The 24713-nt window shown below is 37.0% G+C and overlaps 1 protein-coding gene across 1 annotated transcript; it reads left to right on the forward strand.

The window, feature by feature from the left end:
• Nucleotides 1–15281: 15281 nt before the first annotated feature.
• On the forward strand, nucleotides 15282–15683 carry LOC130714129 (14 kDa proline-rich protein DC2.15-like). Its single transcript, XM_057564023.1, has one exon. It carries the CDS (start codon nucleotides 15282–15284, stop codon nucleotides 15681–15683), a length of 402 nt encoding a protein of 133 aa, XP_057420006.1.
• Nucleotides 15684–24713: the final 9030 nt, after the last annotated feature.

Raw genomic sequence — 24713 nt, forward strand, 5'->3', positions numbered from 1 at the left:
ATTCTACTTAAATGCCAGAGTAATATCCGTTTATGGCATTTTTTGGGTAATTGCCACAAATGTTGTGCCACTAAATACAGACTTTTTTGTAGTCGATGCTTCATGCTTGGGGACTGAATTTTTTTTAATTGATGCATCTAGAGTCCTATCATTTTGAAATGTTATATGAAAGGTTTGGGTTCATATATTGACTATAAGTGATACAGGAAGTCCATGTGGTAATTTTTGAAGTTCAGCCAAGGCGGCATTTGCTCTCTACTCGCTGGAGTATTATTGTAAGCCAAAACAATCTTGTTTCTGGCAATGCAATGCTCTTTTTAATGTTATATGAAAGGTTTGTCTATGCTCTTTTTGTAAGCCAAAACAAGAGAGATTGACTAATGGGGGCTTGGCAGATCCCAGTCCATAAAATTCAGAATTTGGAATTGAACTAATTTTATCCATCATTCTTTTTGCTAAGGTGAGACCTACCTACTTCCCTATATGATTTTGTTTTTCCCCAACGAGTGAATTCACTACAAGATTTTGCATTCCTTGATTGATTGCTTACATTATTTTTCATAATTGCTCTGTGTGGTATTAGTTTAGCAGCCTTACTTTCACACAAAAAATGCCACTGTTACTTTAGTTAAATAGGATGTGAATGGGAGGTTTGATATCTTTTCTATTGCTAGTCTCACCCATCTATCCACCTCTTCATCGTATAAATATTACAAGGATATAGAGGTGTATAATTTGGTAAGGTAACGTAGCTGAATTGTACAAGAATTAATTCTTATCAGGTTTGGAACTACCTTGCTTGCGTATTGAAGCTTAGCATGTTCTGGCTTGTGATTTATCATGTCCCAAAATTCTGTGTGGAGAACTCATCTAGGATATATAATTAATGAAAGGCTTATTAACACTTTTGTTCCCCAGGTTTCTAAATTGTGCAAACGAAGTCCCTAAACTTTAAAAATAGCATTTCGCTACCCCACGTTAGGCTCCGTTGACACTTTTGGTCCCCATTACTACATGTTATCATTGTTATGACTTATGAGAGTGGAAGTGGATTTAACTTTGATGCTGGTCATTTAACTTTCAAGTCGTTTCAGCTTAATCCTTTTGCCTTCATATATTGTTGTAGATGAGAGTCTTGTTTGCTCACACCATGTTTAGAATTTCATGGGCCTTATCTATATGGGTTTTGTTTGTATTTTAGTCAATGTGGTGCGAATTTGCCATTTATTACTTGAAACCACACTGTACCGTTGATTCTCACTCACACTCTTTCTTTCCTTTGATTCTCATTGGCACTCTGCTTAAACCGAGTTTTATTGCATAGATTTGAACTATTGAACAGACGGTTACAACAAATTGGTACCGGCAACTTTTGAGGTGTGAAGCTTCAGGTAAAAGAAGCCATACTTTTTTCTTCTAGCTGCTGTCTTTCTATTGCTCCCCCTGCTGCTTTTTTAAGTTTGATTCTGATAGGTGTCGAGCAGCATCTGAATAGGTGAATATTGAGTTGGTGATAATGTATATTGGGATAGATAGAGATCAGTTAGTGGGAGACTATTCTTTGTGGCTGGTTTTGTCTCACTGGTTGTGGGATTGGATTATTCAATTCCTTTCCTCAGCCCCTAGTTACTAGCATTTTGATCTGTTCATTCTTTATCTTTGTAATTATTTTGTATCTTTTGGGTTAGAGTACCCCTAGTACTCTCTTTCAATACATTTTGCTTATCCAAAAAAAAACAAGATTGAGACTGAGTATTTTTGGTGGTGTATGTCAATTTTTCTTTCCATCTTTGTTCAGTTTAAATTTTGATGTCACTTAGTGGTTTTAGCAATTTGCCTTGTTGCTTTGTCTTCTTTCCATCATGGATGGAGTTTTTTTCTTGAAACTGGCTTCCATTCAATAAGTGCTTGATTGGCTTTTCATCCATGGAGATTTTATTCTTGTTTCCTTTGTTAATGGCTCATAGTGTTCTGTTCATCTTTCATGATCAGCAAGGTTACATGATGCTAGTTTCTTTTGATACTGATGATGCATCTTTAGTGCACTTGCGCAACTAAGCGCTTATTCTTATTGTGTGTGTGCAAGTAATGGACTGACATCTTGGTAGTTTAGGACTTTAGGTGTCATCTTGCTTTACTGACCAGAGAGGTGCTTTTCCGATCTTGAACTTTGTTTCATTGCAGGTTGCAGCTCATATCAGTTGCTGGAATCTCTCCCACTTCCAAATGTAAGAATTTTTATACCTACAATCAATTTGAGATTATCTTAAGTACTTCTCTAAGATATTCTCACTGTTACTCTGCTTAAATTTCTCACAATCACTTAGAAGAAGAGAGGCTTGCATCTGATTTCATCTCATTCTCTTTTTCATTTTCATTCACCTCATGGAAGATTGCTTTGCGATTTTTACTCACTCAGAAGAAGTTAGGATGGCAATTTCGTTTTGCTTCACTGCAACACCACACCAAATTGTACTTCTGTTCTAAACACAAGATGAATTTTTTATATGGTACTCTTTGCTTTATTTTGTTCATCTTTGGGTGCTTTTGAAATGAAAATAAAGACAAGTAACGGTTTTACTCATTTTATATGCGCATAGAGAAATAAGAGAACTCTTCTATTAACTTTCAGGAGGTAAAAGTATACAATTAGTCTACTTAAATTTCGAAAAATCTAACGCATTCCATGCAGTACTTCCTTCTTTTCAAGCAGAATTTCATCCAAAATATTAGATTAGGTGTGTAAAGTTGCTTAGATGAAAGCAACTGGGTGGGACTTTTGGCTGCATTGGAGTGCAACATAGCCATTAGTTGTCATAGATTAAGTTAGTGATTGGATTTTGAACTTCTGTATAGAATGAATTTGAATTTTGAATTGTGGTTGCTACTTTTAACAACATTTTTCTTAGGCTTAATTCCACTTTGAGCCCCTGATGTTTTTAAAATGTGTGATTGACACCCCCCGTGTTTAAAATGTGCGGTCAGGGCCCCTAACGTTACAAAAACGTTAACTTTGGGCCCTTCCGTCCACTCCCGTTAGTTGACCAAACGGAAATGCTGACGTCGGACCCTTTAATTAATAAAAAAAATTCATTTTTCAAATAAAAAAATATTAAAACATTAATTTTTTTAAAATTTTGGTAAATTAACCCTAAATCCCTTTTAACCTTAATTTAACCCCAATTTCATATCAAATGCTTCTCCTCCTCCTTATCCCATTCCCACCCAACAACACCATCACCAACAAAAACCCCCCACAACACTGTCACCGCCAACCCCACTCACCCAACACCGCAACCAGCTCCTCTAACCCCCGCCTCCGCACCACCACCGCCAACTCCTCAAAACCCAATCTTCTGCCCACCCTAAAAAACATTACTGAAAATCCCCCAAAACCCCTCTCTCACACACACAGATTCGAGTTGTCACACCCAAGGAGATGAAGCAGAGGTGACAGAGGGATGGATCTAGAACTCGCGGTAGAGGCAAAGAAGATCATGAAGGAGGAAGGGAGATTGAGGGTTAGAAGGCCCACGACCACAGTGACGACTTTGGTGGAGGCACGACACCCCTACCGTGGCGGCATGGTCGAAGCTCGGTGGTCACAACAAGCTAGGTGGAACAAGAAGCGGTAAGGAAGTGGCTCGAGCGGGCATTCATTCTGGTATTGGAGTTTGGAGTTGTTGTTCCTCCTTCATCTCTTTCTGATCATGGATTTGGGGATTTGGTTGAGGGAATTGGGGCTTTAATTTGATTGAGGTTTTCTGGTTTGAGGATGAAGGTGATGGCTTTTGGGTCGTAAGGCAGATTTGGTGGTTACATTGGGTTTGAGGTTTTTGTTCTTTGATGTGGGTTCAGGTTCTGATTAGAGATTTGTCATGGCGGTGGCAGTTATTGATGGCTTCTGGGTTTTGTGTTCATGCCTGAAGGAGAATTCTGGGTTCAATTTGGGGGAAAAATTGGGGGTAATCAGGTAGGGTTAATTTTGGGAGAATTCTGGGTTCAATTTTGACCAAAAAATTGCAGAACTCTTGCTCTTTCTCTCGCTCACTCTTGCTCTCACTCGATATTCTTCATCCTTTTCTCCCTCGCTCTTGCTCTCGCTGCTTGGATTCAGGAGATGGTGGTTTCAAAGCTTCAAGAGATGATGGTTTCAAAGCTTCATGATTTGGAAAACAAAAAAATAATTCTGGAAATGATGAATGTGATGAATGCTGGAAAAAAATGATGATGATGAGTTCTGGACAAAGATTATGATATGAATTCTGGAAAAAGTTTCAAAGTGGAATTAAGCCTTTTATTTTTTATTAAATTGTATTTTTGATTAATCAAATTTTATTATTATGTATTTTTTATTAGAAAATAAACTTTTTATTAATTAAAGGGTGCCTCGTCAGCATTTCCGTTTGGTCAACTAACGGAAGTGGACGAAAGGGCCCAAAGTTAACGTTTTTGTAACGTTAGGGGCCCTGACCGCACATTTTAAACACGGGGGGTGTCAATGACACATTTTGAAAACATCAGGGGCCCAAAGTGGAATTAAGCCTTTTTCTTATCAATCTGGCTTGTTTTCTTCCAGATGGAGCTAGCTATAATAACTTTTAGATGGAAGATATTTTCATTTAGAAGGTTAGTCTAATTAGAGCTGATCATTTAGTATCAATCATGGGTTCGTTAAATTAATCTCGAATGGTCTACAACTTTGTAATTACTTATCACACTCATCTTCTCCAAATCCTCGTCTCCCTTCTTCCAAACTACAAGTTGTAGTAGGTATTTGATATATTGGAGTGCTCAATTGGTTTCTCTTTTTCTCATAAAAATAATTGTTTGAATCGTTTCATCTGTGACAATTTAAAAAAAAACAGTGCACATCATGGCGGTTTGAACCGCTGTTTTTTACAAACTGTGGATCGCGGCGGTTAAAACGCCACTTTTGCAAACTACATGTTACGACGATTTGGACCGCCGTTATACAAACTGAAATTACGGGAGTGCAACAACGGTTTCCCAAAAACCGCCATTATATAGTGAATGGCGAATGTTATTACGTCGGTTTACTGTGTAAAATGGGGGCTAAAACAGTCGTAAATTGCACAAAAACCGCTGCAATTTACTTATTTTTTTTGTAGTGTTGAGTGTTCATTCTGAAACAGATTTTTATCCTGGTTCAGCCAATATCGGCGGGCTACGTACAAGCTTTGGCTTTCACCAATATTTTCACTAAACAAGTATTAAACATGACTTCTCCCAATATTAGACATGACTTCTTACAACAAATATTCGATTGGACTTCTCCCAACAAGTATTCTACAGGACTCCTCCTAGTATTCGACAAGACTTCTCCAAATTTCAACAAGATTTATGTTCTACTTGAGTCTCTTCTTAAAGAGTGATGTAGAAAGTTGTGAGCTCGAGTTACTCTTATACAAGTGTATGAATTTGACTCTAATAGTTTCAAGAGTATTTCAGAGAATATTTGACGCTTAAGTGCTCTGAATCTGTGTGAAGAACTTGCTTTGTTTTTTGGCTTGAATGCTTAGAAGATAGATGAAGTTCTTAACTTGTCCAGTTGTGTAGTCTTCTTTTTATACTGCTCCATATGAATGTTTTGAACCTTGATGAGCCTCGAAGCTTGATTGTCCATACCTCTACAGAGTATAACAAACATTTGTATTTTCATTAAATCTTTTTGCTCGTCATTGTACTTGCCTCAGAGAAGATCTTTCAAACAGTGATCGAAGTGTTAGGTGAGATTTCTCGCGGCCATGCTGGCTTCACCATGTTTTTTTTCCAAGAGGATGATGCATAGACCATGATGCCTCCTTACAGATGCCTTATGAGTGTGAGAGAGAGAGAGAGAGAGAGAGAGAAGAGAGAGAGAGAGAGAGAGAGAGAGAGAGAGAGAGAGAGAGAGAGTGAGTGTCTGACACCACACAGTGCCCAATTTTGTTTTTCTTTTAACAAATTGTGAAATTATAAAGTTGGATAAATAATTAAAAAATAGTAAAAATAAAATAAATCAAAATATGTTCATCTATTCATAATTTGTGCAGTAAAATAAAGTAACACAAGAAATGGGGGTTTGAATTGTGTTCAAATAAAACTTGAGTTTTTCAAACGATTTCAAGTTTATAAAATATTTTCGCAATCGTTTGGTGCAGCGAATATAAGCGTAAAATAATAGACGATAAGCACAAAATAATATATTATGGTTCACCCACAAAGGATGAGGCTACGTTCAATCCTTGCCTTCACCAAGATTTCACTAAACAAGTTTCAAGTACTTCTCCTACAACAGGTATCCGACAAGACTCCTCTCACAACAAGTATTAGACATGACTTCTCTCAACCAAGTATTCTACAAGACTTATCCTAACAAGTATTAGACAGGACTTCTCTCAGCTTCAAGTATTGTTCAGGACATTTCCTAAGATCTTCTTCACGATCGTTTGGATCTACAATGTTCATTTCTCACAAGAGGGATAATAGAAATTTCTAAGCACGAGAACTACAAAGTATTTGAGAGAATTTGACTCTAGGGTATACTTTGTGTTCTTGATCTAGAGAGATTGAAGTATGAAGATTTGACTCTTAAGTTTTTCTCTCAGACGATGAGGGCTTCTCTTTCTTGCTTGCTTGAAGAATATTTTAGACTTAGATAAAAATTCTAGCTCAGTTTCTTACTTCTGAAAACTGAGGGCTTCTTTCTCAGACGATGAGGGCTTTTCTTTCTTGCTTGCTTCAAGAGCTTCTGGGGTTCGTTGAGAGGCGTTGGAGAGTGTAGAGCATCTTGAGTATCAGTCGTCGGATCAAACGATCTTCTCAGCAGGTTCATTAAATGAACTATGTCCTTTGCTGAGGCAAAATGCTACAAAGTGTATCTTTGTCAATTGGTTGGTAGCATAAGCATCAAAGTTCCAGTCCTTTAGTGAGAGAGAGGAAACTTTGATGGTGACAACAATGTACTTGTTTCCTTGTTCAATGTGCTTTGTGAGATATCACATGATTCCTTGCACTTGACTTTCTCCTCAACAATATCAGAGAGATTTCAATTTGAATATATCGCTTTTTCTCTTGACATTACTTCCAGTGGACAACTTTCAAGATAGACGATGAATATCTTCATGAGTTCGGTCTTCTCAGCTGACAGACGATCAATTTGCTTGGACGGTTCGTGCATAGTTTATCCTGAAGCTTTGACTGTACTTGTATAAATGATCTTTGATTATTGTCTTGTATGGACTGTCTTCAATCTTCTCTTCTCTTGCTCAGACGATCTGATTGGTTTGAATTTCTTTACTTGTATAGCCTGCCTTGAGCGTCTTCTTGCTTTGACTTTTGTAGTACATGACTGATAAGTCTTTTGGCATTGTCTAGTACTTTGTCATCAGATGATGGGGATGTGAAGCATATAGGTTATTTCCTGAAATATAATTTACATGAAATATTTAATCACTTCACGTATACTCTTGAAAATTGTTATCATTCAAAATTTGATAACCGGTGTATCTAGCGTTTGTACCTAACACATTCGTGATTCCTCAAAATACCAGCACTATAGGTGTCAATTGATAAACACTTGATGAAAAAAAATAAGATGAGGAAGGAAAGGGAAAAAAAACTTATTCAAAAATCAGTTTAAGGTACCAAAATTGTTTTAAAAAGTCAATGCGGACAACCATTGATTTGACTAGATCCATCACATAGGCTGATAATTGAGGTAAAAGTAGATCATTAAACATTATAACGTCATAATTAACGACTTGTTTGAATAAAAATATTGAGAGAAGAAACGTTGCAAAAATCTTTTAGGGACCAATTTAGATTACAACTTATATTATAGGAGTTAAAAATATATTTAACTCTTCCATAAAATCAATTGTTTAAAATTATTAAATTGTAAATATATAAAGAATATGAAAAAGAAATAAAACACTATTAGTTACATAACCTAATTTAATAATTAAAAGCAATTTTTTTAATGTTTTAACTTCTACACTATAGATAATTTTTTATGTAACCTATATATAGGTGGTTACTAAAATATTAGATAAGAGAATCAAGAGGGTGGTGCTTAAGGTAATTGATGGCAGCCAATTTGCATTTGTTGAGGGTAGAAATATGCTTGATTGTGTAGTCATCGCTAATAAGGTAATTCACGAGGCAAAGAACATAAACTCTCCGGTCTTAATTCTTAAGAGAGACTAAGAGAAGGCCTACGACTCGGTAAGATGAAATTTTCTTTTTTATTTTCTAAGGAGGATGAAGCTTAGTTTTTTTTGTGGCCAGAAAATTTTTAATTAAACGTGGAAATTACAAGGGGTGTTTTAACCCTAACAAATGTATACATGAGTTTGAAAATCAACTAAGAGATTTCCATTGTGCGTTAGAAAGTTCTAAGGCAAACAAGTGGATTCTGAATCCACTCAATGACAATGTTCACATACGATACTTGTACGGATCAATAGTGAAAACTATGTTCCTTGTGCTGAAAGAGGCTCAACAACTAATTATATGTGGTTGCTACTGATAGAGTAGAAATTGGTAAAAATAAATACAGTTTTTTCTACAATCATGAATTATGAATTAATGTGAAATGTAATTTTACTTTTTTTTTTATTTGAAATGTTTCTGAGAAGAGATAGCGTCTTATGACTTTACAACTAGGTTGACATACAAATATGTGAAAGGAATAAGTCAAGCAACACTGAAGAACCTTTACTTACTTTTGTCATCAATAATGATTCATAGACATAACTACAGTAAAAACACCCCAAACACCCCTTTTTCCTGTGGATTTGGCCAAATAATACACTGAACTAACCACCTAAATACACATGACTAACCATAAAGCACATAACCTTGTAAAGTTGAAATTCCTAAATTAGGGATTTGGCCAAATAATACACTGAACTAACCACCTAAATACACATGACTAACCGTAAAGCACAGAACCGTGTAAAGTTGAAATTCCTAAATTAGGGATTTGGCCAAATAATACACTGAACTAACCACCTAAATACACATGACTAACCATAAAGCACAAAACCGTGTAAACTTGAAATTCCTAAATTAGGGATTTGGCCAAATAATACACTGAACTAACCACCTAAATACACATGACTAACCATAAATAACAGAACACGGTTCTGTTCTTTATGGTTAGTCATGTGTATTTAGGTGGTTAGTTCAGTGTATTATTTGGCCAAATCCGCAGGAAAAAGGGGTGTTTGGGGTGTTTTTACTATTTATATGTCTAGGAATCTTTTTCCCATTTGTCATTGTGTATTATTTTTCTTATCGAAGTTTGCAATTGCTTGTGATTTAATTTGAACTTGTCACTAATTTAATTGAAGAAGGAGGAGGAGGAGTGATGAGAACCAAAGGGGTCTTTTATTTTTAGTTTATTTTAATTCAATAAATATGCATATGACCAATTGAATAAGTTGGGTCCAAATGCATTATGTTGCCGAATTTTATTTTAGTGTGTTTAATCCACTTCAAGTGGTGTGTGTGTGCATGTGGTGCATGAAGGGCTTAAAGGGAGGGACCCATTCCTTTCTTAAAACTCTTTGAATGTGTTTGAATTTGAATAAGTTCTGAATGGAGGAGTTACATCAGCCAAGTCAAAGGATTGAAGAGCTTTCAAAGCCAAGAATGGAGTTACAAAGACAAGGAAATTAAGTGCATAAAGAGCATTGAATGCTATGTTTACATGAAGCAATCAGCCACCAAATACACGCTCAGGGCTGAAGCAAAACACTATCTTCCTCTTTTAATTTGTAACTCCTAGCCTAGGATTCTCCTAGAGAAATTACACCTCATCATTTTTGTAACTAGGCTGAATTTTCTTGTTCTTTATAAGGAAAACTCCTTCATTGTAATTGACAGATTTTGAATGAATTTGAGTAATTTTTCTGAGTTAATTCAGATTGTTTGAGAGTGATTCTCATATCTCTTGAGTGATTCAAGACCTTGACTTATCAAAGGTTTGCCACCACCTTTGTGTGACGTCTGCACTTCCGTATTCACAAAGTTCCATTCCAATTCTGTCCAACTTTTCCTTGCACGAAATTCTTCTTTATTTTTCCCTTCCAACTCTGATTTCTCAAGTCCTAAAATCATCCTAGACGATCCTTCAAGCCCTTGCTCCATCTTGGGTCATATCATTTGGTATTCAGAGCTCCGGTTCTAGGATTCTTCATTCTTTTCTTCTCTGGAATTTTGGTTAGAAACTTTTAATTTTGTCTTGTCATTAGTTCTTGTTTTTCCTTTGGCTGAACAATTGCAAATGTTAAGCCTTGTTAAAAAAAAAAAAGAATGAAAATTCAAAAAAAAATGATGGCTGAATGGTTCTTGTTTAAGTAGCCAAAATCAAATTGTCTCAAAGTGATATTGTTGCTAGAATTCCAGTTTTCGTTCTTCCTTTCTTTTCTATTCATTTATGTTGTTCTTAAATTTTTTTTTTTTATTTTCTTCTTGTGTCCTTTCTCTATTCAGTTCTGTTAGTTTTTTTTTTTGGTTTCTTTCCTCTTCTATTTTCTTAAGTCCATTCTAATATGTGTGACTCTACACGAATTTGGTGGCATAATTCTTTGTGTGTCTTAACTTTGATTTACTCAAGAGATTGTGAGAATTTTTGAGTGGAAAAAGGCAAGAGTGCACATCATAGAAAAGCCAATTTGAGGGAAAACACGAGTGAAGTGAGGTAAACACTAACATTTGTTTGTTCTACTTGAATCTTTTCATTTGTCAAAGATGTTAGGAGAAGAGGAGGAGCAACCAGCAATGCGACTTTTGACCATCGAAATGCGGGCTCTTACACAACATCTGGAAAACTTAATGAGAAGGCAAACTGAAGAGATCCACGAAAGGCTGGATCAAATGGAGAACCGGAACAATAGTGACAGTGAAGGCGGGAGGCCACGACGAATTCGTGTAAATCCTAGACCTGCTCAGATTGAAGGAGTCAAATTCCAAATTCCTACTTTTAAGGGAAAGAGTGATCCAGAGGCATACTTGGAGTGGGAACTCAAAATAGAGCATGTCTTTACTTGCAACAACTATGAGGTGGACCAAAAGGTGAAACTTGCAGCTGCTCACTTCTCAGACTATGTTCTTGTTTGGTGGAATAAGTTTGCAAAAGAGAGATTGAGAAATGAGGAGCCAGCGGTGGAAACATGGGCTGAAATGAAACGAATCATGAGAAAAAGATATGTCCCTTCAAGCCATGCTAGGGATGTAAAATTTAAACTTCAAAAACTTACCCAAGGCAGCAAGAGTGTTGAGGAGTATTACTAAGAACTTGAGGTGCTTATGTTGCAAGCCAATCTTGAGGAGGATGAAGAGGTAACCATGATTCGATTTATTAATGGTTTATCTAATGATGTTAGAGATGTTGTAGAACTCCAGGAATATGTAGACATGGAGGAGTTGTTGCACAAGGCCACTAAAGTTGAGCAACAACTCAAAAGAAAAGGCTTGGAAAGAAAGAGTTCTTCCATTTCCAACTCCTCTAGTTGGAGGGACAAAAGCAAAGGTGAAGGAGCTTCTGCATCTAGCAAGAACACATCCACACCTCAAGAGAAGGCACCATCAAAGCCTCTTGAGAAACCTCCTAAAAAGAGCAGAGAGGTAAAATGTTTTAAATGCCAAGGCATGGGACATTATGCTTATGAATGTGCCTCCAAAAAGACCATGATTCTTAGGGATGATGGAGACTACGCCAGTGAGTCCGAAGGAGAACAAATTGAAGAAGAGGAGGCAGCCATGAATGGTGAATTGTTGATGATCCGGAGGATGCTTGGTATCCAACAAAACCCCAAATCCGAAAGCCAAAGGGAGAACATTTTTCACACAAGATGTTCAATCAAAGGACAGGTTTGTATGATGATAATTGATGGAGGGAGCTGCATTAATGTTGCTAGTGAAAGAATGGTAGAAAAGCTGAATTTGGTCACAAAGCCTCATCCTTGGCCATACAAGCTTCAATGGCTCAGTCACTATGGAGAAATTCAAGTAAGTAAACAAGTTGAACTTGACTTTTCCATAGGCAAATACAAGGATAAAGTGTTGTGTGATGTCGTCCCAATGGAAGCTAGTCACATACTCTTGGGGAGGCCATGGAAATATGACACTAAAGCTGACCACAATGGCTACTCCAACAAATACTGTTTTGAGCATCAAGGCCAGAACATCATACTCAAACCTTTGAATCCTAGTGAGGTGCGTGAGGATCAAAAGAAAATGAGAGAAAAGATTGAACAAGAGAGAAAACAAAAGAGTGAAACAGTTGACAGAAAGCAAAAAGAAAAGAGTGAAACACTTGAGAGAAAAGAACTCTGTTTGATAAATGAAGTGAGAAAAGAAGTAAATGAGGGTGAAAATAATAGTGATGATCAATTGCTTTCTTGCAAAGAAGTAGATTCGAATTCTAATGAGATACTTGTTTGTCAAGAGGTGTTGAAATTATTTTGCAGGATCAAGAACCATGTGATCACCCATCACCAAGGAGGATTGATAATCACATTGGCTTCATTCCAAGTGCACCATTAGTTACTAAGCCAGCATTCATGACCAATCCTCAAGAGGTGGAGCAGGAAGTTGTTTATGTGAATCTGACCCACATGGATGATTATTTTAGTATTGGTGATAAAGCTTGCATGCTGAGTGCTTCTTCACATGTTTTTCAGTGTGTCACTAGTTTAAGAAGTTACGCATATGCCCTTGGTGGAGAAATAGAGACAACTGGTTCAAATTGTGCATTCAGAAGAAAATACTTTTTTAAATATCTTGATGAATATGGTTGTTTGCAAAGTGTAGGACATGCAGATTGGGAGAGCTACTTAACTTTTGAGTTCATTGAACATGAGTGCTTCAGAAGTTGGCTTGCATTCATGAGATTAGTCTTTGATCCAGGAGGCAATCAAGAGCTAAATTCGAGGTCGAATTTTCTCGAAGAAGGAGGGAATGATGAGAACCAAAGGGGTCTTTTATTTTTAGTTTATTTTAATTCAATAAATATGCATATGACAATTGAATAAGTTGGGTCCAAATGCATTATGTTGCTGAATTTTATTTTAGTATGTTTAATCCACTTCAAGTGGTGTGTGTGTGCAAGTGGCGCATGAAGGGCTTAAAGGGAGGGACCCATTCCTTTCTTAAAACTCTTTGAATGTGTTTGAATTTGAATAAGTTCTGAATGGAGGAGTTACATCAGCCAAGTCAAAGGATTGAAGAGCTTTCAAAGCCAAGAATGGAGTTACAAAGACAAGAAAATTAAGTGCATAAAGAGCATTGAATGCTATGTTCCCTGGTCATGAATAACAATCAAGAAAGGGAGTTACATGAAGCAATCAGCCACCAAATACACGCCCAGGGCTGAAGCAAAACACTATCTTCCTCTTTTAATTTGTAACTCCTAGCCTAGGATTCTCCTAGAGAAAGTACACCTCATCATTTTTGTAACTAGGCTGAATTTTCTTGTTCTTTATAAGGAAAACTCCTTCATTGTAATTGACAGATTTTGAATGAATTTGAGTAATTTTTCTGAGTTAATTCAGATTGTTTGAGAGTGATTCTCATATCTCTTGAGGGATTCAAGACCTTGACTTATCAAAGGTTTGCCACCACCTTTGTGTGACGTCTGCACTTCCGTATTCACAAAGTTCCATTCCAATTCTGTCCAACTTTTCCTTGCACGAAATTCTTCTTTATTTTTCCCTTCCAACTCTGATTTCTCAAGTCCTAAAATCATCCTAAACGATCCTTCAAGCCTTTGCTCCATCTTGGGTCATATCAAGGAGGGGAGGAGCTTTTGGGTTCATAAGATGGAGATATGAATTTGTGGGGTTTGAGATGATTATGAAAGGGAGAAGGAGGAAATTGGATGGAAGAAATTTTTGAAGGGCTAAAACATTTGTGAAAAGTACACATGGGAAGCCTATGTGTATTGATGACTAGATAAAAGATTTGTCACATACGAAACATAATACAATAATATTTCAAAAAAAAAGAAACATGATACTATAAAAACCATTTTAAATTAACAAAATTTGTCAAGGACTAAAAAAGAGATTTTTTTTTCTCAAGTGTAAAAGTCAGATAATACAGAATTTAAAATTAGTTAACTTAGTCATACAATATTTTATTCTATTTATTTATAAAATTTAATACTTTTTCAAGTAAACTTTACTTATAAAATTTATCTCTTAGTATATCAAATAGAGCATAAATCCTCACTCATTGAAATGAAGCGTGTATTGTGTCAACCGTTTATCGCTTAGTCCGAACACTCCGGTGAGGGGATTAATTATTGTTGTCGATTATAGATACCTTAGGCTCGTCCGAAAAAATTAGATAGAGCATTTAATACTTGTTCACGTCAACTTTACTTATATATTAGTATCTTATTATATAGAATTTAACATTAGTAATTTTTAGTCATATAATATTTAATACTAATTATTAATAATTATTAATAGTATTTATATCTATGTACCAAAAAAAATAGTATTTATGTCTTAGTATATTCAATATATCATTTAATACTTGTTCTAGTCAACTTTACTTATATATATCTTTTAAGTTTTTATATAAAGGCTTTTTAAAGCTTTTTATATTTTTTCCTAAATATAAATAATTAAGAAATATTTATGTATTAGTTAGTGAAATAATAATAAACCTTTTTTTTAAATAAAATAATAATAAACCTCAAGGGACATCAATGAAATTTCTCCTTAGTATTATATAATATTTTATTCAATTTATTGACAGTATTTTTATCTTATTGCATTAAATATAGCATCAAATACTTGTTCTAGTCAACTATTTTTTATATATTTTACTTTTATACATTTTATTATATTCTATTTTTTTACAATATTTACATTTTATTATATTAAACATAGCATTTGATATTTGTTCAAGTCAACTATACTCATATAATATTTATTATATTTATTTAAATTATTAATATATTAGTATATTAAATATAATTTTTAATCCTTGTTCAAGTCAATTCTAATTAAATATAATTTATTTATTAATATTTAATATATAATTAATTAAATAATATTATATTAATAATGAATTAATTTAAATTGAGATGGTTTCTTTATCAGCCTATTTAATTACTCTCAACCACACCATGAGCTCTATATAAACCACCATCTAATGAAAGTTAAGAACATATCCATAGAAACTCTTCTCTTGAGCTCAAGCCTCTAGTAGTTAAGAGTTTAGTTAGAAAACACTAACAATAGCTTCAAGAGTTTATGATGGCCTCTAAACCTTGTTCCCACCTTGCTATTTTCCTGACACTCAACCTCATCTTCTTTTCACTTGTCACAGCATGCGGTAACAAAAATTGCCCTCCTCCAACATCAAACCCCAACCTAAAACCTAACCTTTCTTCAAGCGGAAAGTGCCCCCGTGACACACTCAAACTAGGTGTGTGTACTGATGTGTTGGGGTCGTTGTTGAACGTGACATTAGGTCAACCACCAGTGGCACCATGCTGCTCCTTCTTCCAAGGCCTTGTTGACCTTGAGGCTGCGGTGTGTCTCTGTACCGCCCTTAAAGCAGACATTTTGGGCATCCATCTCAACATTCCCATCTCACTCCGTTTGCTCCTCAACGTTTGCTCAAAGAAAGTCCCAGATGGCTTCCAATGTGCCTAATCATACACACCAATAACTTCTCTTTTTCTATAGTTTGAGTACTATTGTAATAACCCGTGCGATGCACGAGATAGTATTATATTGAAAATTTATTATGCTATATTAAATAGGCTTAAAAGCATTTTTGGTCCCCCACGAATTCGAAATGTGCAAAAGGAGTCCCTAACGTTTAAAAATAGCAATCTTAATCCTCAACGTTATACTCAGTCAACAGTTTTGGTCCCTTTACCCTTTTCCGTTAGAAAACTAACGTTTTCTGCCTACGTGGAATTTTTAAATAATATTTAAATTGATAAAATTAAATAAAAATAAAAACCCATTAATCTTCATCTCCTTCCTCTTCACGTTCATCATCTTCTCCATCATTAAAAACATAAAATACATAAAATAAAATAATTAATATTACAGTCCCATTCTTCCATTTAATTCACCAAAACCCTTCATCATCTCGTTGTGAGCGTGGATCTGATGGTTGGTTTACTGAGGCCTTTCGCTGTGGTCAGATCTGGGTTGGTGAGGGACGAAATCGGGACTGGTGGCTCACAGTGGTGGCGGCGGTACGCGAGACTGAGCTCGCAACAATGATGGTTCTCACTCAAACGATGTCTCTCTCTCACTCTCATTCTGAATCACTTCTTCTGGGTGGGTTCTTTTGTGGTTGTAGCAATACTGGGTTGTGGGGTTTGGTTAAGAAAAGTTGCATCTAGTTTAATTGTGGTTGAGATGGTGTGTTTATGAATTAATTTTCTGGAAAACAAGTAAAGCACTTGGTACATTAACGAAGGGGGAATCATAGGAAAATAGAAAGGATTTGGAAACGGAGTACAGATATGCAATTGGAGCTTAATACTAACCCACCACTTTCATTCTTTTGACTATTAAGCCTCTTCAATTTCGTCATATCAATTGTGTTCGTCTGTTCAGTTGTTTTCTTTCTTCGTGTGGCACTGTGGCTATATCTCTCTTGCATTTGGTTTGATGTTGACATATGTGTCTGGTAGATGGTGGTTGAAATAGTGTGTTTTCTGAATTTACTGGGTTTTAGGTGATGGAAAAATTAAGATGATAATTTTTTTTTCCTGGGTTTTATGGAGAAAATGATGAAGATGGTGGAAGAATAACTGAAGATGATTAATTTTTCCTGGGTTTTTCAGAAAACGTTAGTTTTCTAACGGAAAAGGGTAAAGGGACCAAAACTGTTGACGGAGTATAACGTTGAGGATCAAGAATGCTATTTTAAAACGTTAGGGACTCCTTTTGCACATTTCGAATTCGTGGGGTACCAAAAATGCTTTTAAGCCTATTAAATAAATCGTATTATCATATTAATAAAAAAAACAGCAACAACTTCTAAATTAAATATATTTGTAGTTTTCTCATGAGGTAATAAAATGATGTGCAATTGATAGAATTAAAAATGTAATGGAAATGGTTAACAACAAAAATAATAAAAAAATGCACAAGTTATTTAATTACACTCAAGTAAGTTATAATAAAAACTAGATATTATACCCGTGCGTTGCACGGGTTTACCAACAATATTTTTTATATTATATATAAATTATTATAGTTTAAATAAATAAAAATTAACTGTTTTCAAAAAAAAAAAAATTAAAAAGTAATTTATGGTCCATCTTGAAGTGGGTTGTACTTCATTGTCACTTTTATCTTTTGGTTTCAAAGTATATAAATGAATAAAATTTAAAATAGTTTTTAATTAGAATTGTAAGAGTCTCAATTTTTGAATTACTATAGGATTAAGAATAATAATTATTTATGTTATTATAATATTATATTTGTTTGGTTGAGGGATGTTTGTTTTTTAAAACCCCTCCTTAGATCAGAGAGGTTAGAGAGAGAAGCTCTATAAGAGCTCCTCCCTCGTGGCGGTCTCCAGCAGAGCACCGACGACCGCTGGGTTCGAAATAAAGGCAACCATATCAAGGCTGGTGGGGCAAACAATGGAGGAGGCTAGTAGTCTGCGAGCTTGTGAAGGTGGCGAGTTCAGATCGAGAAGTGACATCCTTTTCTATATTCATTGATGGTTAGGGAGATCGCATAACGGTGGCCAAGCTTCAGTCAATTTTTTCCAAAGTAGGGAGCTTGAAGGATGTTTTCATCCAGCAAAGGAAGAAGTTTGGTGTAACGCCCCGATTTTCGGTGGTGACTTTAGTAACTCAAAATCAAAATAAAGCGGAAAAGCAGGTATTTTTTTCCGTTTTTCTTTTTAAATAAAAGACTTTCCAAAGTAAAGACTCAACCCAATGCGATAAACATAAACTAATGTACAATATATTTACAGCCCCCGCTGTAAGTAAAAGTCACGTCACGAGGAACCTCTAGTGACGGAAAATAACGGAAAGTAATGCCCGCAAGCAAATAAGTACAAACCATAGTCAGAGTCATAAGTATGTAAATACAGTCCTCCAAAAGAGTAAGTCAGCCTAAAACGGTCTCTGCAAGACCTCCTACGTCCGACAAACTCCATGGATCCTCATGGAAGATAACCACACAAAAAGCTAATAGTCGAAGACCTACCCTGCCCCAAAATGAGAAATGACAATAAGAGCTATGATACAACTCCTACTCTAAGCACCCGAAGAGGCGTGTCTCTCAACACTCCTTCTCCTCCTCCTCCTCGCTGGCATAATCATTGTCAGAGTCAGAATCCAGGATGATCAACTCTCTATCCACATCTATGACCTCTCACCTCACAGACCGAGTCACCGACCTAGAAACCTGATGACCCTATTTGGGTGGTGTTTTTAGGGTCATTTCTTTGTTTGTTTTGAGTCTTTTTGTTGAGTCTCATGTAGCGTTTCATGCATTCTCATGCATTTTTATCTTTCTTTGTGATTTTACTGTGCTTTGGTAATTTTATAGTTTTAGAGGGACTTTTCTTGCATTTTAAGTGAGTTTAGGACTTGCTTGATTTTCCTATTTTTAATTGAAGGTTCTCTTTGCTAATTAACTCTTGAAGCTTCTAGATATCTCCTTTGCTTTGTGCCTAAGTTACCAGGTCTGAAACTGATGAATAAGGAAGGTCAAGAAGCTTGGTGAATTGAAGGGAGGCTTAAAGAAGCTTGAAGAGGAGTTAAAAGGAAGTTCTAAAGGTTTTCCAGCGAAGTCAGAGCGCCTAGGCATGCTCCATTGGCGCCTAGGCGCCAATTGTTATGTTCCAGGTTTTGGAATTTGCGCCTAGGCATGCTTAATTGGCGCCTAGGCGCCAATTACCTTCCAGAGGCATTGTTTTGAGCTGGAATTGGCGCTCAGGCGCTCTGAATTGGCGCCTGAGCGCCCAAACTCGCCTGGTTTGCCTATAAATTGGTTTTTTGACATTTCTCTTGGGACCTTTTGTCAATTTCTCATATTGTAATAAGTTAGAAGAGAGGGTTTGAGTGCTAGAGCTTGAGGAGCTTCCTCCAAGTCCTATGGTCCAAGTTTAACCTTTCTTTTCTTGTATGGATTTCATAGCCATGTTTGGCTAAACCCCTTTTTGCTTTGGGTTCTTTGTAAGACTTTGGATGTTTTAGCTATAATTCCTTTTCTATTCATGTTATTCTTAGTAAACCCTTGAATCCCACTCCTATGCTTTATCTTTTAAGCTTGAATGTATGCTAGCTTTTAGCTTTTCTATAATCATAACGGAAGTTTGTTATAGAATTGGGACTTGTTGTCGGATTACCTCTTCTATGCTTGCTACTAGGAATAGAGGAAGGGTTGGGGTTTGTTGGCCTGAATTGCATGCTTAGTTCCTTTAGCAAATTTTTAGGTTGTCAAGGAATTGTGCCTATCTTTTGACTTGAGAGGGTTGTCTATGCGAGACATCGATAGATGACTAATTAGGCTAGAGCATCAAGGAGAGACTCCGGACTTTGTAAGTAGGAAAGGTTTGCTAAAACTGAATTAGTTGAGCATTCTCATCTCTGAATTTCACTCACTTTATCTTTTGTTCACTTGTTCTTTTTACATAACTCAAGAAACAATCAACCATAAAACTGAATTTTACTCGCTTTCCTACCATAAACTCGAGGCTCAAACTGAATTCGCATCCCAATTCCCTGTGGTTCGATAAATTAAAACCCGGAGATATCTGTACACTTGCAGATTGACCAACAATACCCCTGTCTCAGCATCCACCACGCTGACGAGCACATCCCTCTCCATCACGTTGACCAAGGGTACCACGCGATATCCACGGGAAGAAGCAGATGCCCTGAAGCGAATGGTAGTAGCAGTGTCAGGCTCATCCTCCGGCTCAACAGGCCTAGAAGAAGACGCGACGTCAGAACGGTCAGCGGCAGCTGGAGAGCTCGATCCAGATGTCGCTCCATCAGCAGGCTCATCCTCAGAGGGATCCTCGTCGTTAAACGACGGTGGTGGTGGCACTACAGGTCCACAATGCATAGTAGGTGGCAGGTTAAAGTTGACCGAGTAACGTCGCAAAACTCCTTTGGTCAATCGCCCAAACTCATCGATCCGATCCTCCATGATCCTCCCCATATAGATCGCCCGGTGACTGGCGGGGTCAGTCACCCATGCGGCGGGGCTAGCCTGGTCCAACATCTCATACCTGGTCCCCCCTCCCCCGAAGGGTGAACTAATGTAAACCAATCCGCCATCAACATTTGGCAGCAGACCGACCGCCGAAACACAAACATACACACAAAGCCGCATTGCGAGGGTCAACTCACAGAAATACATATATATTACACATAACAGGTATAGTGTACGAGAATAGATACTTAGGTTCGATAGTATTATCATAGCATGTAAGTATCATATTCTCAAATGAAATAACAATAGACAAATACTGACAACTCAACCAGTTATCAAGTAATATAACGATGTTCAACAACATCAAACCATCAAGTTAGAAATGTATGATGATATGCAATGATATGCTGCAAGAAATGCTTCGGAATAGATGGGCACCAACGAGTCAGTCCTAACACTGGCCTAGGGTTCAACCATTTCCGCTCAAACCTTTGAGCAAACATAGCATAATTCAACTAAAACAAGTTAGTACTAACCAAACATAATTCACTAACGTTAGACGAAGCATTATAAGCTTCAGATTACGATAACCTAACACTAGAATGAAGGTATGAAAAACACTAGAAGGGGGGTTTGAATAGGGTTTTTAGCTTTTAGAAATATCCCTCTAAGATTAAGGATAATCTTTTCGGACTAAAAATCACAAGGTGCAAGACATAAGGGAGAGAGAAAAGCACACAATGATTTTATCGTGGTTCACTTGATAAATCACTCAAGCTAATCCAGTCCACCCGTTAAGGTGATTTCTTCCTTCTTAGAATGAAGGCAATTCACTATTCAATGATTGTTACAACTGCACTAGAAACCTTGCTTAGTGACTAACAATACAATGAACTAGCAGCACTAAGACAACCTTGCCTTAGTCTTCTCAAGAATACTGACCTCAGTGGTCTCTCAAGGAACTACAAACAAAGTTTGTGAAAGAGTTTGGTTTACAAAGAGATTCTTCTAAACAAGCAGACGTAAACACAATAAGAATAATGAAGAAATATTGCTATGGTATTCGCTGAAAGTATTTCACGTGTATACACAAAGTTTCTTAGCTGATTTCTTCAGTCTTCATCCTTTAAATACTCCAAGGTTTAGAATGTGTATCCGTTGGATGAATCTGTCCGTTGGAGGGCAGTTCTGGAATTTCCATAGCCTGCTATGGCTAAACGTCGTAGGTAAGGCAGTCACAATAGTACATTAGCTTTTTTACGAATGACAGTGACATTGCCTTGGCCTAGTTGACTCTTGATCTTGGGTGCCGCTTCATGTTGGAACTTGTGAAGCTTGTGAGATCAGAGTCAGAGCGAAGCTTGGATCTTCAGATCATCAGAACTTCTGCTTCTGGACCGTTCATCAGAACATGTGGCCTTCAGAGGGTGAAGTGCTTCTGGTCTTGAGAGTCAGCTTACTCTTGGACTTCAGTGCTTCCAAGTCTTCAGCTGCTGGATCGTTCCTCAGAACATCTGGTCTTTAGAACTTCAGAGCTTGGATCGTTCGGAGTCCACATCAGAGCTTTTAATCTTCAGAGCGTCTGAAGCGTTTGCTACCATTCAGAAGAACGTAGTTAAGTGCAAAAGCGTTGTGCTGGTTACTCTTAGTCTTCAACCTCTGAATAATATATCATCTTTGAATCAGAGTCAGAGCCTGTTTGTGACAACTTAAACAGGCACACGTTAGAGTACCACAAATGTTCATACATAATATTAAACTTGTTATCATCAAAACATAGAGTTGTACCACCTGACCAAATCTTGGTCTTACATAGAAGACGAGTTTTCGCGAAAAGAGAAATTTTTCCCCTCCTTGGAGGTGCTCTCGGCTATGACACTCAAAATGGTGTTCCGGCACTTTTTCTTCGATCAGACTTGAATCCTAGGTTATCATGGGTCGTATCTAGGGTAAATTAAAGCTTGGAAAAATTATCGGGTCGAAAACTAAAATAGGGACAATTTAGTCAAGGTTTTTAGCTCAGAAATTCAAAGTTGGAATTTTGAAAAATAAAATTGATGAGGTTGTCAACAATGACGTTTATGACAACTAATCCTACTCAAGCTAAGCTCAGTTGAGAGTTTTTGATTCACAAAGCAAAGACTTAGTGTAAAAATGGGTATTTGAGCAGTTTTCCATTTCTACGATGATGTAATTGTGATGTGTGAATGGTAGGGATGATGTTTTGAAAGTAAAATCGAGTTATTTGGACACTTTTACAAAAAGCTCCAAACTTTGAGCACAGAAAGAGATGTAGAAAAGCAACATAATTGATGATCAGAGGTAAGAAGTAATAGGCTTAAATGCATTTGTTGCCCCTGATGTATCGCCAATGTGCAAAAGACAACCCGACTCTTTTTTTGTCGACGTTTGTACCCTCAATGTTTTGAGAAAGTATAGTGAATGCCCCTCCGTCAGATTGACGTTAAAAAAGTAACGGAGGGGCTGACGTGGATTTTCTTTTTTTATTTTTCTTTTATTTCCTCAGATGCCACGTCATTAAATGAAAATAAAAACCTTGAAAATTTATTGGAGAGGTTCGAACCCAGGACCTCATAGTGGCAAAACACACACATTACCAATTGAGCTACATGGACAATTGATATATTTGACAACAGAATTTTATTTATTTCATATATCTTCTTCATCTTCTTCCTCATCATTCATCTTCTTCCCTTACCAATCCTTAACCCCAACGGCCCAACCTAGATTGAACCTCCTTCCTCCGCAGCCCCACCAGCCACCGTCGTCGCCACTATCACGGCACGGCGACACCATGGTGGCGAACACCCTTCACGCCCCAGCGATTTCCCTAACATCAAACAACAACAACACCACCACTTCTCCCCAATTTTCCAGAACACCCAATTTTCCCAACAACAACACCCAAGAACATCATCCACACCATCATCATCATCCAGAACCCAGAACACGAATTTGAACTGCGAAATTGAAGGGGGAAGAACAAAAATTGATGGATTTGTGGTTTTCCATCATATCTGCATGTTTATCCCTTTCTTCCCCCTTCAAATTTGGGTTTCTTAGTGTTGGATTTGTGGGTTGTGGGTTTTGGGGTTATGGTGGGTCGTGGGTGGCTGGGTTTGATGGTGGGTTGTGGTGGTCATGGGTGGCTGGGTTTGATGGTGGGTCGTGGGTAGCTGGGATTTATGATCGTGGCGGTGGTGTTGGGTGAGAGGGGGATTTGGTGGTGGTGGTGGTGGGTTTCAATGGTGATGATGAGAAGATGGTTTGGTCCATGAATTATTATTTTCTTTAGTTTGTTTGGTCCGTGAAATAAATAAAATTCGGTTGTTAAATTAAACAATTCTCCATGTAGCTCAACTGGTAATATGTGTGTTTTGCCACTATGAGGTCTTGGGCTCGAACCTCTCCAACCAATTTTAAAGGTTTTTATTTTCATTTAATGACGTGGCATCTGAAGAAATAAAAGAAAAATAAAAAAAGAAAATCCACGTCAGCCCCTCCGTTAGTTTTTTAACGTCAATCTGACGGAGGGGCATTCGTTATACTTTCTCAAAACATTGAGGGTACAAACGTCGACAAAAAAAGAGTCGGGTTGTCATTTGCACATTGACGATACATCAGGGGCAACAAATGCATTTAAGCCGAAGTAATATCCATACCTCGATGCCTACGCGTAGAAACTGACAACGCGACGATCGATCAAGAAATGGAAAAATCTCTTCTCCCTCCTTCCTCCTCAAGCTCGCGGGTTCAAGGTTGTGATGGTGATGATATTTTTGATTTTTCAAGTTATTTATAGGAAAGGGAAAACGCGGGAAAATGAATATTTCGCGAATCCGATTTTTCCTATGCATTCCTCTGTGAATCCTAAGTGAGATTCTGGTGACAGAATTCCAGAACTCAAAACAGGTTTCTTGGAATTAAAGTAAACGATCCAATAACGGTATGAATTGATTTAACCCGAAAAACTACTTTTTGCAGTTGACGTCGGATGAGGAAACTTCCTTCTGAAGAAAGGTGGCAATCATCGAAGGAAATAAGTTTACGCGGATGGAAACTCCGTTAGAAGATCGGAATAGAAAAAGTCTCCATCCAGGGTTCATTTTAAGGTTATTGGAACGTTAGGATTTAGTTTCGGCAAACTTTCGAGAAATGAAATCTATCGTGCGTACATTCCAGGGTTTCGTGTCGAAACACTTGTCATGGAAAGGATAAGGAGAAATTATTATATTCCTCTGAAGATTTTGAATTTCACTTCTACCTTGCTTTAAGAGCATATTAGCCTCTTACTAACGCTCTTGCCCTAAGGCAGAAGTGAATAAGGCTCGTGCTATAACTTATAACGACTATAGTACTACTCTTAGTCATTCCTGAACTTTTCCTTCATTAAGTCATCCAATTCAGTGAACACTTGTTCAGGTTCCTTCACGATACATCGAAACATAATCGTGAATAGGAATTTAATTACTTAATTCTACAATTAAAACTAGGGTCTCACATTGGGACGAA

This window comes from Lotus japonicus, chromosome 4 (genome assembly GCF_012489685.1).
Source record: "Lotus japonicus ecotype B-129 chromosome 4, LjGifu_v1.2".
Lineage (NCBI taxonomy): Eukaryota > Viridiplantae > Streptophyta > Magnoliopsida > Fabales > Fabaceae > Lotus > Lotus japonicus.

Coding starts and splice junctions, on each gene's coding strand:
- LOC130714129 (XM_057564023.1), top strand. CDS start 15,282: ATGGCCTCTAAACCTTGTTCCCACCTTGCTATTTTCCTGACACTCAAC.